General features: G+C 37.4%; 2 protein-coding genes across 5 annotated transcripts in view; one reads left to right on the top strand and one right to left on the bottom strand.

Moving 5' to 3' along the window:
* LOC109091511 (FERM domain-containing protein 4B-like) overlaps window positions 1-7,859 on the top strand; it is a 44,566-nt gene extending 36,707 nt beyond the window's left edge. For 2 of the 4 annotated variants that reach the window (XM_042758737.1, XM_042758738.1), the window contains 11 exons: window positions 136-274; window positions 402-543; window positions 633-766; window positions 865-981; window positions 1,071-1,299; window positions 1,670-1,717; window positions 1,962-2,094; window positions 2,691-2,855; window positions 3,127-3,836; window positions 4,288-4,408; window positions 5,008-5,235. In XM_042758737.1, coding sequence (XP_042614671.1) covers window positions 136-274; window positions 402-543; window positions 633-766; window positions 865-981; window positions 1,071-1,299; window positions 1,670-1,717; window positions 1,962-2,094; window positions 2,691-2,855; window positions 3,127-3,836; window positions 4,288-4,408; window positions 5,008-5,233 — 2,164 coding nt within the window. In that variant the 3' untranslated portion in view covers window positions 5,234-5,235. Of the gene's footprint in view, window positions 1-135; window positions 275-401; window positions 544-632; window positions 767-864; window positions 982-1,070; window positions 1,300-1,669; window positions 1,718-1,961; window positions 2,095-2,690; window positions 2,856-3,126; window positions 3,837-4,287; window positions 4,409-5,007; window positions 5,236-6,648 lie in introns of those variants that run through there. The other 2 variants (XM_042758734.1, XM_042758736.1) reach the window with 2 other exon arrangements.
* A 3,125-nt stretch (window positions 7,860-10,984) lies between these two features.
* LOC109091510 (PRA1 family protein 3-like) lies at window positions 10,985-13,918 on the bottom strand. Its single transcript, XM_019105283.2, has 3 exons — window positions 13,648-13,918; window positions 12,431-12,648; window positions 10,985-12,269 (listed from the first exon to the last, which is right to left on the bottom strand). Exons 1-3 carry the CDS (start codon window positions 13,827-13,829, stop codon window positions 12,094-12,096), a joined length of 576 nt encoding a protein of 191 aa, XP_018960828.1. The 5' UTR covers window positions 13,830-13,918; the 3' UTR covers window positions 10,985-12,093.
* Window positions 13,919-14,108: the final 190 nt, after the last annotated feature.

The following is a 14,108-nucleotide window of genomic DNA, read 5'->3' as shown; positions in this document are numbered from 1 at the left end:
AGAATCACTTAGGTTTTTTTCTTATTTATTGCTATTCAAATGATTAGTGTTACAGAAGCCAATATTTTAATTTAATTGACACAACACAGGATCAAATGTGTTGTTTGACTTCAGTGTGCACGTGTTTATCCACAGAAGAACAGCTTCTAGACGCACATTTGGTCAGTCTGGTCAGGTCATCTACACATGGTATGCCAGCCATTCTCTGATCAAAACCATCTGGGTGATGGCCATCAGCCAACACCAGTTCTACCTGGACCGCAAACAGAGCAAAGTAAGCATTTGTACATCTTTAATACTTATTACTTATAAATTCACAATTGCATAAATCATTGCTTAGTTTCTACACTGATAGCATGCAAAAGTGATGATGTAATAGCCTCGATTTTACGCACCTAAAGGCTAAAATAACTACAGCAAGAAGTTTGGGTGATATTGCCATGGATCTCACAGAGACTGGTGCTCCGAGGAACAGTACGCTGGTCAGCATAGAGAGTAAAGACAAGCTCATCATGGCCAGCAGTGGAAGTTTGGTCTCTTCCAGTAAGACAATCTGTTTCTTCCATTCCAAGCACAGCCTAATGAGCATTCGTACTGATGTCGAGATTGAGCTTGCTTTTGCTTTCATGTAGATTCTGTAGACAATGAAGTGAATGAGGAACAGAGGAAAGAGAAGATTGCAGAACTGAAGAACAAACAGGAGCACATAAAAGAAATTCTTGCACTCAAGGAAGAAGAGCTGAAGAAAATTTGCCTCCGGGAAGCTGTTAGTGGCTTGTCATATTTCTATATGCTTTTTCAACTATGTCTATTTAAACAGTCATATCTTAAGTTTTTCTTTGCTTTCTCTTTTAATTTGATCAGGAGTTGACCGGTGTGTTACCTAAGGAGTATCCTTTGGCACCAGGAGAGAAGCCCCCCACTGTTCGAAGGCGGGTGGGAACTGCTTTCAAATTGGATGACCTTTTCCCTTATGATGCGGTAGGCTGTCTCAATTGCTTTTCTCAGAAATACTGTAAGATCTGCTTGCAATTTGTGTTCTACTTTGCTAATTAATTTTTTTCTTGCAGGACCCTCATTTAAGAAACCTGGAGAGCTGCTTTGCGCTCCAGAAAAAGATTGTGGAGGCAGCAAAAAAACTTGCCTATGAAAATGAGCTCTGTAAAACCGTGAAGAAGAAACGCAGGAGAAACCTTCTGGATGCTACCAAAAAACTCCAGGGGATCGAAAATCAAATTAATGATTACAGAGTGAAGATTGGCAAGGAGCCCACACAAAGAGCTTCTGTCATCATTGCTGGTGCTTATCTGGTTTAATTATTAGTCATGTTATATATATATATATATATATATATATATATATATATATATATATATATATATATATATATATATATATATATATATATATATATATATATATATATATATATATATATATATATATATATATATATATATATATGTATATGTATGTGTGTGTGTGTGTGTGTGTATGTGTGTATTGGTCAAAATGTGTGTGAACCCTGAAAACGTGCATGGTTATACAGTTTATGCAAACTAGCACTGTGTTGACAATCATGGTTTGATGCTTCACTTATGTAGAGGTAATGGATAATGGCGGCAAGGAATTATTACATGCCGAACTATAATCTCTGTTGTTGTTGCAGATGATATAAACCTTGACAGCCTTTCTGACTGCCTGAATTTGCAAGATGGTGAGTATTGCAACAATGTTATATATAATGGATTATTTATTATAACAGTATTGTAACCTTGTAGAATTTATACTATCACTTTTGGTCAATGTAATACATGAATAAAAGCATTACTTCTTCATAAAAATAAAATCTTATTGACCGTAAACATTTAAACAGTATTGTAGAAATGCCGATGCCTCTTATCTGTGCAGGTTAGACTAGGTGGCTATCCTATTAATCTTGTTAACTTGTTTTGTCTTAGACGAGCCATCACAGAGACATCGTTCACGTTCAGTGCAGTATTCTCCACGTCCCAACTCGTCAAACTCCTTCGCTGCATCATACCATTCAGATCACATTGATCATGCCAGTGACAACTACCAGGACTGTGGCAGGTGAGAGTCCTGCCAACCACAGCTCTTCAGGATTAAGCTTGAGCACTTCTTATTTTTCCCTGCCTATGGCTGCTGTTTGCTTTTGTGCTGTTGAGCTAGTAGAGACCTGTGAACAAGGAATCAGCCCTGCATTCCAGTCTTCCCTTGCCTCGACTTCTTTCTTCTCAATCTCCTCTTATCAGCCCAAACACTCACAGTGTTAAAAATAGTGCCCCAGGAATAAGCATGTCACTGCTTGACTGCAAAAACTCCAGCAATAATCACAAAGTGGGGGCGGAAGGGGCATATGCAGGAAAGCTGCTCTGGAAAATCTCACAGGAACAACAGGCATTAATAGAATAAGCTAATGAGGTGGAAGTTCATTGATGCCAGACAACTGAAATCTATCCGTAAAATATGTAATTCTTCAGTCATTTGTTATTTAATCATTTGTTCCTCTAAATTCACTGAGCTTTTCTATTAGATTTAACCAAGTACAAGGGTGACATGCGGTAAAAAGTTTTTCTGTATTTCCTTGGAGGTTTTTATGCACGATAAGAACTCCACCCATGAAGGAAGTTCGGTTTGATAAAGCATTGTTCTTATCTGCATTCTAGATTAAATTATGGTGAAGTCCAAGATCCTGTGGCTTATATACACGGAGATGCCTTATCGACACCCAGCAGCCCTTACCGTCAACCCTCACGCCAACCCTCTGACTCGCGGAGCATGCCCCCTACCCCCCAACTTCCCCGCAATGCCTACAGCAGCATCCAGCTCAGGTACAGAACACAATTGACCCCTCTTCATCACCCGCTCACCAGTGTGACCCTTAAATGACATTTGGTAAGAAATAAAGAGTGTTCCCATGATCATGGCAAACCTGTAAATGTCAGGGTTTTCCAGGCTTGGAAAAGTCGTAGAAATCTGTAGTTAATGTTTAATTAATTCCTTTTTTTTTAAGTTTTCTTATTTATTTTTGAATTATTGTATTATTTTATTCATGATTTTGAAAATGTTTTCAATAATTATTTTGCTTTTTCCTGCATGCAGTACTCATTTTCGGCAGCGCAGCGGTAGTCTGGAATCTCAGTCACAGTTCCTTACGGAGGGTGAGCCACCCGAGCCCGTCTTAACCATCTCTCCTCCTCGCCGTAGCAATAGCACTGAGATACTTGATGATGGCTCCTCCTACACCAGCCAATCCAGCGTGGAGTACCCTGTACCCGGCTGCCATTCACGTGCTAAAAACCGCCATCGGCGAAGGCAGGGCAACATATACGCCAACACAGGCAGCATGCCCAACCTTGCACAGAATGACACACGGGGTTATACACCCCAACCTCGGCAACAACCAACCACCACAGCCTATTACGTTACTGGATATCCAAGGTACATCGAACCAGAGGTGTACCCAAATGGACCGTACATGTATGAGACTGACATGGAGGGACACTATAACGTTAACCCGTCCTACTACAGACACGACCCTCATGGGAACTATGGCCAGGATGAGATAGATGGTTTGACTCATAACCTTTATGCCACATTAAGGCCGTCAAGGAACCGTCCTCCATCCAGGAACGAGAATTCTGTCAAAAACAATCAAAGGGCTGAAGTGGTGGAACACTTGCGTGGTTGGTACAACCGACAGCACAGACAACAAGGGTATGATACCTACAGGGGGCCGCAGCAGAACCTGGGCTACAGGACCATGTCATCAAGTTATGTACGCAGTGACAGTACAACTTCCTATTCGACAGGTGAGAAGTGTTGCAAAAAATACTACCTTGCGTTTCCTCGTGTTAGAAAATTTTCTGGGCTTCTAATGTCATCTTAAATGGGTGAAACTCAAAATCAAAAGAATATCAGTAATGTAATGCGGAAAAAACATATTCTCATCCTGTTTAGACCAGTTTTTTTAAATAAAAAAAATTATTAATATAAATTCAGTTTTACATCAGAAATTCATCATACATCATTCCATTTATATATTATTAAATTTGAAAATGACTTAGTGGGCATCTAACACTTGTGTTTATCTGCCATAACAGTCAAATAACAGTCAAATATCGGCCGCTTAATTACCCTGGCCAGTCTAAAACCTTGATGTTGTTTTGAGTAATTTTTCTTCTCTCTTGAACGGTAATGTTATCTGAATGAGTATCTCCTCCATTAATTTCCTTTCATCTTAATTTCATCTTAAATTCGCAGTCTGTTCAGAAAACTGGCACGGTCGACCAGTCATGGCAATGTCAGAGTATGATATGCCTCCCGCACACCCTCAGTCCTACGGCTACAACACTGTCCATTACAGCCAACCGTTACACAGCAGGTACGACTCTTCTGTGCTCCATCGTCCTTTACTGATTGCCTCATTAGCCTTTATATGAACCTGATAAAGAACCAGAGTTAAGCACCCACCATCACAATGGCATGCAAGAAACTCATTACTGCATGCGTCTATAGCGCCTCAGTAAAAAGGATGAAAAAATGTAATAGAGCCTCATTAAATGAGGGTCCCACGTCATATCATAGAAGCTTAGGTTGAACTTTTTTGACCTGACAGTAAACATCCACCAAGAATACCCTATAAATCACTACAAATGTACTAGCAACCACCTAGCAAAAGCATAGTAACACCCATTACTAATTAGGTACATTAGGTACTAATACATACCTTTAAGGTACCAATATGCACCCTCTGGGGGAGATTAAGTAGAGAGGTGTACCTTTTAACAAGGGTACTGCCCAAGTGACAGCTTTTGTCTTTTTTTTTTCTGAGTGTATCTAGCTGATATGCAACAGTTGTTTATTGGCATGTTCTAGCTAACAGCTTGCCTGACACCATGCATCTGGTTAATTCTGCAGGAGCGCTGGTGCAGTACCTTCTCTCATGCTTTGTTCTCCCCATGACCATTCTTTTCCTCACAGAGGCTCCAGCTCGCACTCTAAGTGTGCTTGGCACTACCCCGCCTGCCCTCAGTACTATCCTCCACATTTCTCCCAAGCTTGCTCTTCCTCCCTCCCTCCTCCTCCTCCTCTTCCTTCTTCCTACTCTTGCTATCAGATGAAGCAGATGAGTTTGTCCCCGCCTCAAACTGGTGGTGCAAGACATGCAAGTGTTAATAAAGCTTCATTTGCTAAGTGTAGCCCTTGATAGTAAGTAAAGCGCCAGCCGTGTGGTGTTGCTGTGTTTGTACGCCGCTTGATTTGTTATTTAGTCAGCGTCTTATGATGTCTGGCTTGTTGTGTGTTGTAAAAGTACAAATGCATGGCTTCCTTTTTAAATGTGCCCGTGTTTTTCCAAGCAACCTTTAAAGGAGTATTTCCTACTTGTGTCCTCACCCTCATGTCGTTCCAAACTCGAATCAGTTTCTTTTTTCTATAAAAATGCAAATATAGAGATTGTGTTGAGCGTCCATGTGTCCAACCTTTGCATTTTTATTCCATGTCTTTTGAAGCAAATCCATTCCTCACAAGCTTCAGCATTTTTAAGGTTTTTTTTACTGCTGGGCCATTCTGGTGACCAACACACACTACCATTCAAAATTTTTGACTGATTCATTCATTCATTCATTCATTCATTTTTTTTTATTATTATTTTAAGAAAGTAATACTTTTTTCCAGCAAGGATGCTTTAAATTGATCAAAAGTAACCCCTTAAAGTGTCAACATACATCCAGTGATCTCCTAGTGAGCACACATGAACACTTATCAATTTGATCTGACTGCAACTTACCCTTCCTTCCAAACCAGCCCTGACCCCCATCTTCTGGCTCCGCATCCTCACCCTCTTATGGACAGATACCCACCCGAGTATGGGTGGTTGACTCCGGGCAGGAGAAGCCCATTGCCAGCGCCTATAGAGGTGCCTGGTGCTGTTGCCAGCGGTTATGACCCGGAATACATTTACACTCATTGCTAGTGACACAGACAACATGTAAAACATTGGTGAGATATGAAGGATTCGCATTTGACTCTCTAACTATAATGGCGAATCACTCAGGGGTTAACAAAACTTCAGTCTTTTCCACAGCACTTTCTTCTGCTCACTCACTGGTGGTGGGGTGGTTGTGTGTTTTCTTCCAAAAAAGGGTGAGGTCTCGTTTTGAGGGGAAGCATGTAACCCTGCACTTTTTTTTGATTGCTGTGTACAAGTTATGACTAGCATACATGTGTGTTTTTGTATGGTCTGCTTCAGGTGTGTGAATGTTTAACACTGTTCAGTCATGATGTGTCTAACTCAACCTACTTGATATCTGTGAACATGTTTACATGTATCAATCAAAAAACAATCATCAATATGGAAACGAGGCTTGTTTCTTGACCAGATATACTGAATTCCTTAGTACACAATGCTGCAAAACCAGCTGCACAAGGAGTTATTTTTGCAACATTGTGTTTCTTGCAAAACTATTGACCGTGACTATTTTTTTTTGTATATCTGGTATTGTATTCATATATATTCTGTGCTTCTGGGGTTTAAAATGTTCAGTAAATCTTTGTATTTGTCCAAATTTCCTGTAGATCTTTGCATTATTAAAACATTTTTCCTCTCTTTTCTATTTGCAGATCCTGTATAGACGTCAACCACTATGATTCACACACTAGCAGCCCAATGGACAGCAGTTTTGACTCTGAAGATCAGCAGACACTCTATTGGCATGAGAACTCCAAACCTGGAACAATAGTGTAGAGAGTGAGAGAAACTGTTTCCTGTTCACTCTTATGTGCCTTGCTCACATCCCGTTTGCTCATTAATGCCAGCGAGTTCCAAAGGTAGGAATGTCACCGGACGAGAGCCTTTAAAACATGCGTGTGAAGGACAATGCATTCTCTTTGTGATCAAACCTATGGAATAGCACTTCGTCTTCAAGACATAGCTGCTGTGGAAACTTTGGGTGAAACTTTTGACGCTGTGTGCAGAATGAAGTGGGTACATCGCCCCAATACACACACTGTGAGATTGAAGGATATTGCAACATTAATGTTTCATGAGGCACAAGCAATCAGTGATATGAAGGATTGAAACCAGATTTTTCTCATGTGAAAAATCCTCACCAAAATATTCTGTAATGCTTTTTCACACTTGGATTGTTAGTCGTTCGTGCTGATCTCGACAAACTTTTAACAGTGTTTTTGTGTGTGTGTGTGTGTGTGTGTTCGCAAACTCAGTACTTGGAATGTGATGGTGCAGAGCCTTCATTCAGTATTTTCTCACTCACCTGTGTACCATTTTAATTTGGTTCACAACCAGCAGTGCTGTTTTTAAGTAGTGCGCAACTAACATTTGCACCAATCACAAGAAGTTTTGCTGTTTTCGCACTAGCAAATTCTAGTAAATCATGTCTGTCAACATGTTACTTTACGTCAGCCAGTGCCAAGTATTCAGTTTTTTTTCTAATCCTGTTAAAATGGACTGCAACAACTCTAATTATTGAAACATAACTGTATGGGAATATAATTGTTTTTATACCGTCACTAACCAATTATCCTGGTACAATAATTGCGGCCATTTACTGCACTTTTATACCCTAATGGACTTTGGAAACCGTGAATGAGAGCACAGCATCTCTCGTTCTCTTCAGAAGGGAACTGTATATGTTTTTGTAAATACTGTAAAAACATTTGATACGTTTTTCACCATTCAGAGAGATTTCTTTTTATCATTTTGAAAGATTTGTTTTTAAAGCATATAATATATAGTTTGGATTTCTCAAGCTGGTTCTTAGTCATTTGTCTAAAAAAAAAAAAAAATCATTGGAATTAAAAGAAAAAACCACCATGTATTGCCCTTGTCTTTTGTCCGTATTGAGCATGAATGGTTTGAGTTTTTGTAATCAGAAATATAACTTTCTTGTGGCTTCATGAGGAATACCTCCTGCTGGGATGCATGCAATAAGGAAGTTGACAGCTTGACTGAGCGTGACAGTAAGCCACAATTGGGACTATAAAATTATTTAACATCAATAAGTCAATTCTATGCAATATTGGTTACATTTATTATTTTATTATTAAGTGATTATAAATTTGTCTTTTCATAGCTGAAATATTGAATTAAAGTTCTCATAAAAACAATCACTTGTGTTAAAGTTACATACACATAATTTTTTTCATCACTTTATACTCTGAATTCTCATGAGAACAAGCATCTCGTCATCATGTGTGGAGTACAGTATAAAACCAGAAAAACGAGTTTTGAGACTCCAGCTAAGAGCACATGAGCCACTTCCCTAAAGATAAGCAATCGGTCACCTATGTAAAGAATGAACTCATAACACATCATGTGGCTGGCTGGCTTATTATGCTACACCTTTGATAAATATCCATAATTCATGTATTTATGTTCACACTTGGACTGATTAATAAAAAGTAAGTAACATTTAAAATACATTGAAAGAGATCAAAGATATTTTGATTTGGTCCATAAAAAAAAAAAAAAGTATTGTAACCTCTAACCTATAAATTCTAAGCCAGTGTCATTCTTATAATAAATATATTTTCAAAAATATATAATACAAAATGAATATACTATAAGACTTTATTTTAATCAAAAAAAATCATATAGGAAAATACGTTTTTTGCACCATTTTCTTGACAGTATTTTTCATTACATTAATAAAACAATCATTAATCAATCATACATATATATTAAATATATTCAATTGGATATAATAAAATATTAAACATTTAATAATACATTTTAGCATGATGATTTTCATCACTGTATTACAGTAACATGATTTTTTTTCCCCAAATTGAAATGGGAAGTGTTTTAATCATGAGAATGATTTCATAATGCAAATCTTTTTAATGGGTAAGGTTTTTTTTTTTTTTTTTTGTGATTTTAGTGTGGTATTTCTTTGACATTCACCCTACAGCTCTTGAAGTGATTGCACTCTCCTCACATTGCCCTCTGCTCTTGGCTTTGAGCGAGATACAGAGGCTTTGTTCTGATGAACTGTGGCCTGGGGCCGTCCACCCTACACTGCTTCTGAAGTATGCTGGGATGTTTGTGCTGCAGCTGTGCCCTTCTGTCTAACCTCCTCTTGCTCTTGTAGCCACCAGCTGCATAAAGATTTCAGTCAGATCATCCGCAGCTGACTCCAAACCTATGCAAACAATGGCCATCTATTAGTCCTTTGTGAATATGCACACCATCCTTCCAGTTGTGGGTTTGTGGTTATGCACCCTATTAAACTTCACAGTACATAGACATAACATGTAATATAATCATCTGTAACTAAGGAACTGCGTTTTATTTAACTAATTTTTCCAAACAATGTGTGCATTCATTAATGGGCCTGTTGCTCATCTTAAACCACATTCAATGGTGGTGTAAGTATGTATGCAACAATAGTCACCTAATATAAATACACCTGAGACATGAGGTCATGTTTAACCTTAAGAGATGGGAAGGTAGTTTCTGAGTTCCATCATAGATTAAATGTACATGTCTTAAGAGGTTTATTATAATAGCCTGTTAGCCCAGCTAGTGAAGGAAAAAAAAACTCCCATTATCTCCACCTAACAAAATAATAATTATTATATTATATAAAACAAATGTGCTTTTTTTGTGTGCTCAACATTTTATAATTATTCACTACCTTTATGATCAATGTTGGGGAAAGTTACATTTAAAAGTAATGCATTACATTTTTTGTTACTCCCTAAAAAAAGTAAGCATTACTTTTTATGGATGGCAATGCATTACATCACTTTTTGTGTGATGCAGGAGAAGAAAGTTAGACACTTCAGAAAAAAAAGAAAGAAAGAAAGAAAAATGTGACTGTTGCGTTCATTGTTTTTTATTATTATTTTTTATTGAAAACAGAAACATGAGAAAACAGCTCCCTTTTAAGTTTTTTTTTTTTTTTTTTTTTTTTTTTTAATTCGCCTGATTTTTACATTTTTATTTTCACGGGTAGAAAATGGATAAACCTACATATCTATGGGATAAACAGCCTGAATATTCGATTTCCATGTGTGGGCGGTAATGAAATGCCACTTTCCGTTGGTTGGTCAAACAAAAATCAAATGACGTATCATAATTACATCACGTCTTCTATAGTTCTGTGGAACAAAGTAATAGTCCTCTGCTGCAAAAAAAAAAATAATATAAATAATAATAATCTGATACACTTGAAATGCGTTACCCCTAACACTGTTTCTGATATTCCTTATTAGCTATGTGCTCAGCATTTTAGAATTCAAAGAGCTAAGATTTGGGTCTGTTTTTAAACGTTAACACATGAACGTGAAGTTGCTGATTCAGCCGGTTCAGATCTAGAGAAGCTAAGCATGATTTACTGTAGTAAATTTGCACAGATGTTGTGAGCTGCTCTGAAACTACTGCATATAGGATAAGAGTGAGGGACAGAATTTGGGAATAAACCTTTAAAGTCATATTTGCTCATACATTTTAAAGACTCGTCATTGTATAAGTACACAACTTCAGTGAGTCATTCTGTGAGCTTATAATGAGACAGCTGTTGGAAATTGGAAACTGTTCCATTTGTTCCTTTTTAAAAAGGTTTTACTTTTGGAAAACATGTTTGAAGTCCTGTACACTCACAGTAAATGAAGACTCCAGTCATATCAGTAGCCTAAGAAAAGCTGATTGATTAATTTTACATAGATCAGGTTGCATGGGGTCAACATGCTGGGATCACATGACAGACTACTACTTGATTTATCTTTGTAAACCAATGTTTTCAAACACTTTGCTTGTGGAATAAATTAATCATGTCTGATTATGAATATGGCATTTTTTAAATGATAATGGTAATTAGCATGATGCTGCATTCACGCTGCAAGACGACATATTTAACCACAGCAGTTCATCTGATTTCAAAGTAAATCTATATTTGATTCAAATAAAACACAAAAATGTGACTTTATTAACACATTTTGCATAGATTGAATAATATCCACCTTTATTTTATTTTATTTTTTTACATAAATGCATTTGTAACTTGAATGTGTGTGGCTTCCGGTGTCATTCACCTCCAGTTATTTTACCCATCAGTCGGTTATGCCACTTGGTATTTGTTATTATTTTACGTTATTATAATCATAAACACACTGGTTTGTAATGCAAATAGCACATTAATAGAATAAAGCTTATCTCCACATTGCAAAATAAGGTTGATACCGCCACATGAAATTCAACTGAGTTATTTAACCTAATAGGTGACAAGAAAGCAATAAGACATGAAAGTCTGAGCATTAATTAAAAGGATGATCTTAGGCATGATGCAAAAAATTGAGTATCTAAAACCCTCATATTGCTTTTACAGCACAGCTACATCAGCAATGTGATAAAAGATATCAATATTCAAAGAACAGTTCACATCAATAACAACAAACAGAGGTAAACAATTCTACAAAGCAATGGTTCCCAACCCTGGTCCTGGAGGCACCCCAAAACTGCACATTCTGCATGCATCCTTAATCAAACACACCTGATTCAGGTCATCGGCTCATTAGTAGAGACTTCAAGATCTGAAATCGGTGTGTCAGAGAAAGGAGATATGCAAAATGTGCAGTGTTGGGGTGCCTCCGGGACCAGGGTTGCTACACAGAAATACAGTTCATTATAAGTACAGCAGGAGTTTCCAGTTGCTGTTAAACACAGTGACTTTTGTAGAAGTATGACATCTCGTCATATTATAATTTGAATTGTCTTAATATATGAATGAATGTATTTTGGGAGAGGAGGATACTAACAATTTAAATATGCACATATGACACATTTCCCTATAGGTCATAAAAAATTCTTTGGAAGACGTTCTGAATTGCATCCTCTTACATTTGACCTGAGATGTAAACAAACATAATAAAACACTCTCATTTTCAATACAATAATTTTTTTCATTCCATTATAGAAAAAACACACTGAGAAAAATATTTTTTGCTTTGCAAATGAAAGATGTTGGAAGAAACGGAGTGAATTTCACAAATTGTGCCAGCTGATTTGTATTGGTGAGAAGCTCAGTAAGGCACGGTCGAAAGAGTTCACTCCTTGAGTTTACTCTCCAGAAAGTCTTGAATTTTATTGAGGTTCGCTTCTTGTTGACCCAGTGCTTCAAGCACGATTCCCATGGGTGATTTCTTGAGTCCAGCACTCTCCATCTTATTCTCCAGTTTGTTTTTCATGTTCCTTAGGCGAAACGATGCATGTGCAAAGATCACTGAAATGCAAAATATCTGGATTTAATAAACTGCTGTTTTGCATTTGTTTGCATGCAAGCCACAAAGTCTTATTGCTTTCCATCTAATAGGTTTCCATCTTATGAAAACATTTTGTTTCCTCCTTTCATTTTTAGATTTATGATTTTCTTAAGAAACTTACAGATAAGAGGCAGCAGGATTCCAAGCAGGAACACCATAACTCCACCAAAAAGCGAGATGAGGAAATAGCTCACGACCATCACCAGGAATACAAACAAAGCAGGGTTCTCCTCCTTGAATTTTTTGATGATCGCCTTGTTCTCCCCTGCCCATACAGAGCCAATGAAGACAGAAGTGACCACTGCTGCACCCATGAACATGCTCACAGGGTTCAAGAACCTGTGGACAGAGAGTTTGGCAGTGACAGGATCTCATTGAAGCTAAAATCGTAGTGATTATACTACAGTTGTGTCCGACAATCTTGTGCCCAACTTCAGTGTCTACTTAGAAATAAAAGTTGTACTCATTGTGTTTTAGATCACAGCCTTCTACGTTTATAAGAATACAAGCATATGTCAATAGTGACACCTAACGGTTATAAAGTGTAAACACAATAAAATATTGTTGGCAAAAAGCAGGCATCTTCCATAATGGGCTTAAAATATTTAAATAACTTATACCTTTAGTTAATTTTAGTTAGTTTAGTGTTAGTTAATAATTAATAATTTATAACAGTTTAATAATTTTGACTCTGAAACGTTAAAATAGACATGCAGTCTATGATTGTAAAATGATTACACGACTAAACACTGCTTTCGTGCCCTTTGCTCATGATCAGTGTCATGTGATTACACCCTTAAATACTGTTCCGTCTTAGCAACTAGCTATAATATTAGAGCCACACCATAATCTCCCAGACATTAGATTGGCCTTCATCTAACAAACACAGTTGCCCACATATCAACACAACTACGTGTGCCCAGATCAACTAACTGTCCAATAACTATATTTAGCTAAGAATTGTCTCATGTTCTAAATTTTACAGGACAAAAACTTCGTATGAGAACAGCTTCATTGCAACATATTCTTTCTCTAGACAAAAAAAAAAAATACAGTATCAAGTACCATTAAAAAAAAAAAAAAAAAAAAAAAAAAAACATTTAGGTGAACTTTTAAAACGTTATTTATAGTGCATTTAAAGCTTTGTTTATTTAAAGCTGAAAAAGGTTTTTGTTTTAACAGTCACTTCTCGCGATACTTTGTGTAATGCGATGTTTGTGTTGACGTGCCGACGACAAGTTAGAAATAATGTTTGAATATTTATTAAACAGCTAAATCCCATATTGTGCATGCATGATCACTTTCACCAAGAAGACAGGCTAACCTTACTGGACTTACCCTACAACCAGGAATACACTGATTGCCAGTAGAAGATAGTTTGTTTGATAGTACAGAAGGTTGCTGACCACTCTGTTGTTCCATTTCGCCAGATCTCGCGGGTCTGGTCTGCCGAAGCGCTCTAAGCCTGGGTAGAAGTCATCATCCCAGTTTCTCAAAGGGGCGAGCTCCACTTTAGCCATTAAATCAGACTTACCGGATCCCAGCAGCTTCTCCCTTCACATGCAAACAGCCTGTCACTTCCTCACTCTCGCGATGATGCGCTTCGGCTTTAAATGGGCGGTAACTTTCAATGCAGACGAACTATCGAGTTTGAATATTTAGGACTTGAAGCAATCAGAGAGATAATGCTTTTACTATCATGCTACTCACATGTTCCTTTCACGGTTGTTTTACTGCTGATTGAATTAACCAGGAACTCGATGGCATGAATCATTTTTTGAATCGGATCTTTTAAATAA

The sequence above is a fragment of the Cyprinus carpio genome, chromosome A6, assembly GCF_018340385.1.
Source record: "Cyprinus carpio isolate SPL01 chromosome A6, ASM1834038v1, whole genome shotgun sequence".
Taxonomy (NCBI): Eukaryota; Metazoa; Chordata; class Actinopteri; order Cypriniformes; family Cyprinidae; genus Cyprinus; species Cyprinus carpio.
Note: the sequence above shows the minus strand (reverse complement) of the source record. Positions and strands in the feature narration are given on the sequence as shown.

What these genes read in the sequence shown, in the direction of transcription:
- LOC109091510 (XM_019105283.2), bottom strand. Translation starts at nt 13,829, where the DNA reads ATGGCTAAAGTGGAGCTCGCCCCTTTGAGAAACTGGGATGATGACTTC. An exon ending in AGTGTATTCCTGGTTGTAGG is followed by an intron (nt 12,649 to 13,647) that starts GTAAGTCCAGTA and finishes CTCTGTCCACAG; the next exon opens with GTTCTTGAACCCTGTGAGCA. An exon ending in AATCCTGCTGCCTCTTATCT is followed by an intron (nt 12,270 to 12,430) that starts GTAAGTTTCTTA and finishes TTTGCATTTCAG; the next exon opens with TGATCTTTGCACATGCATCG.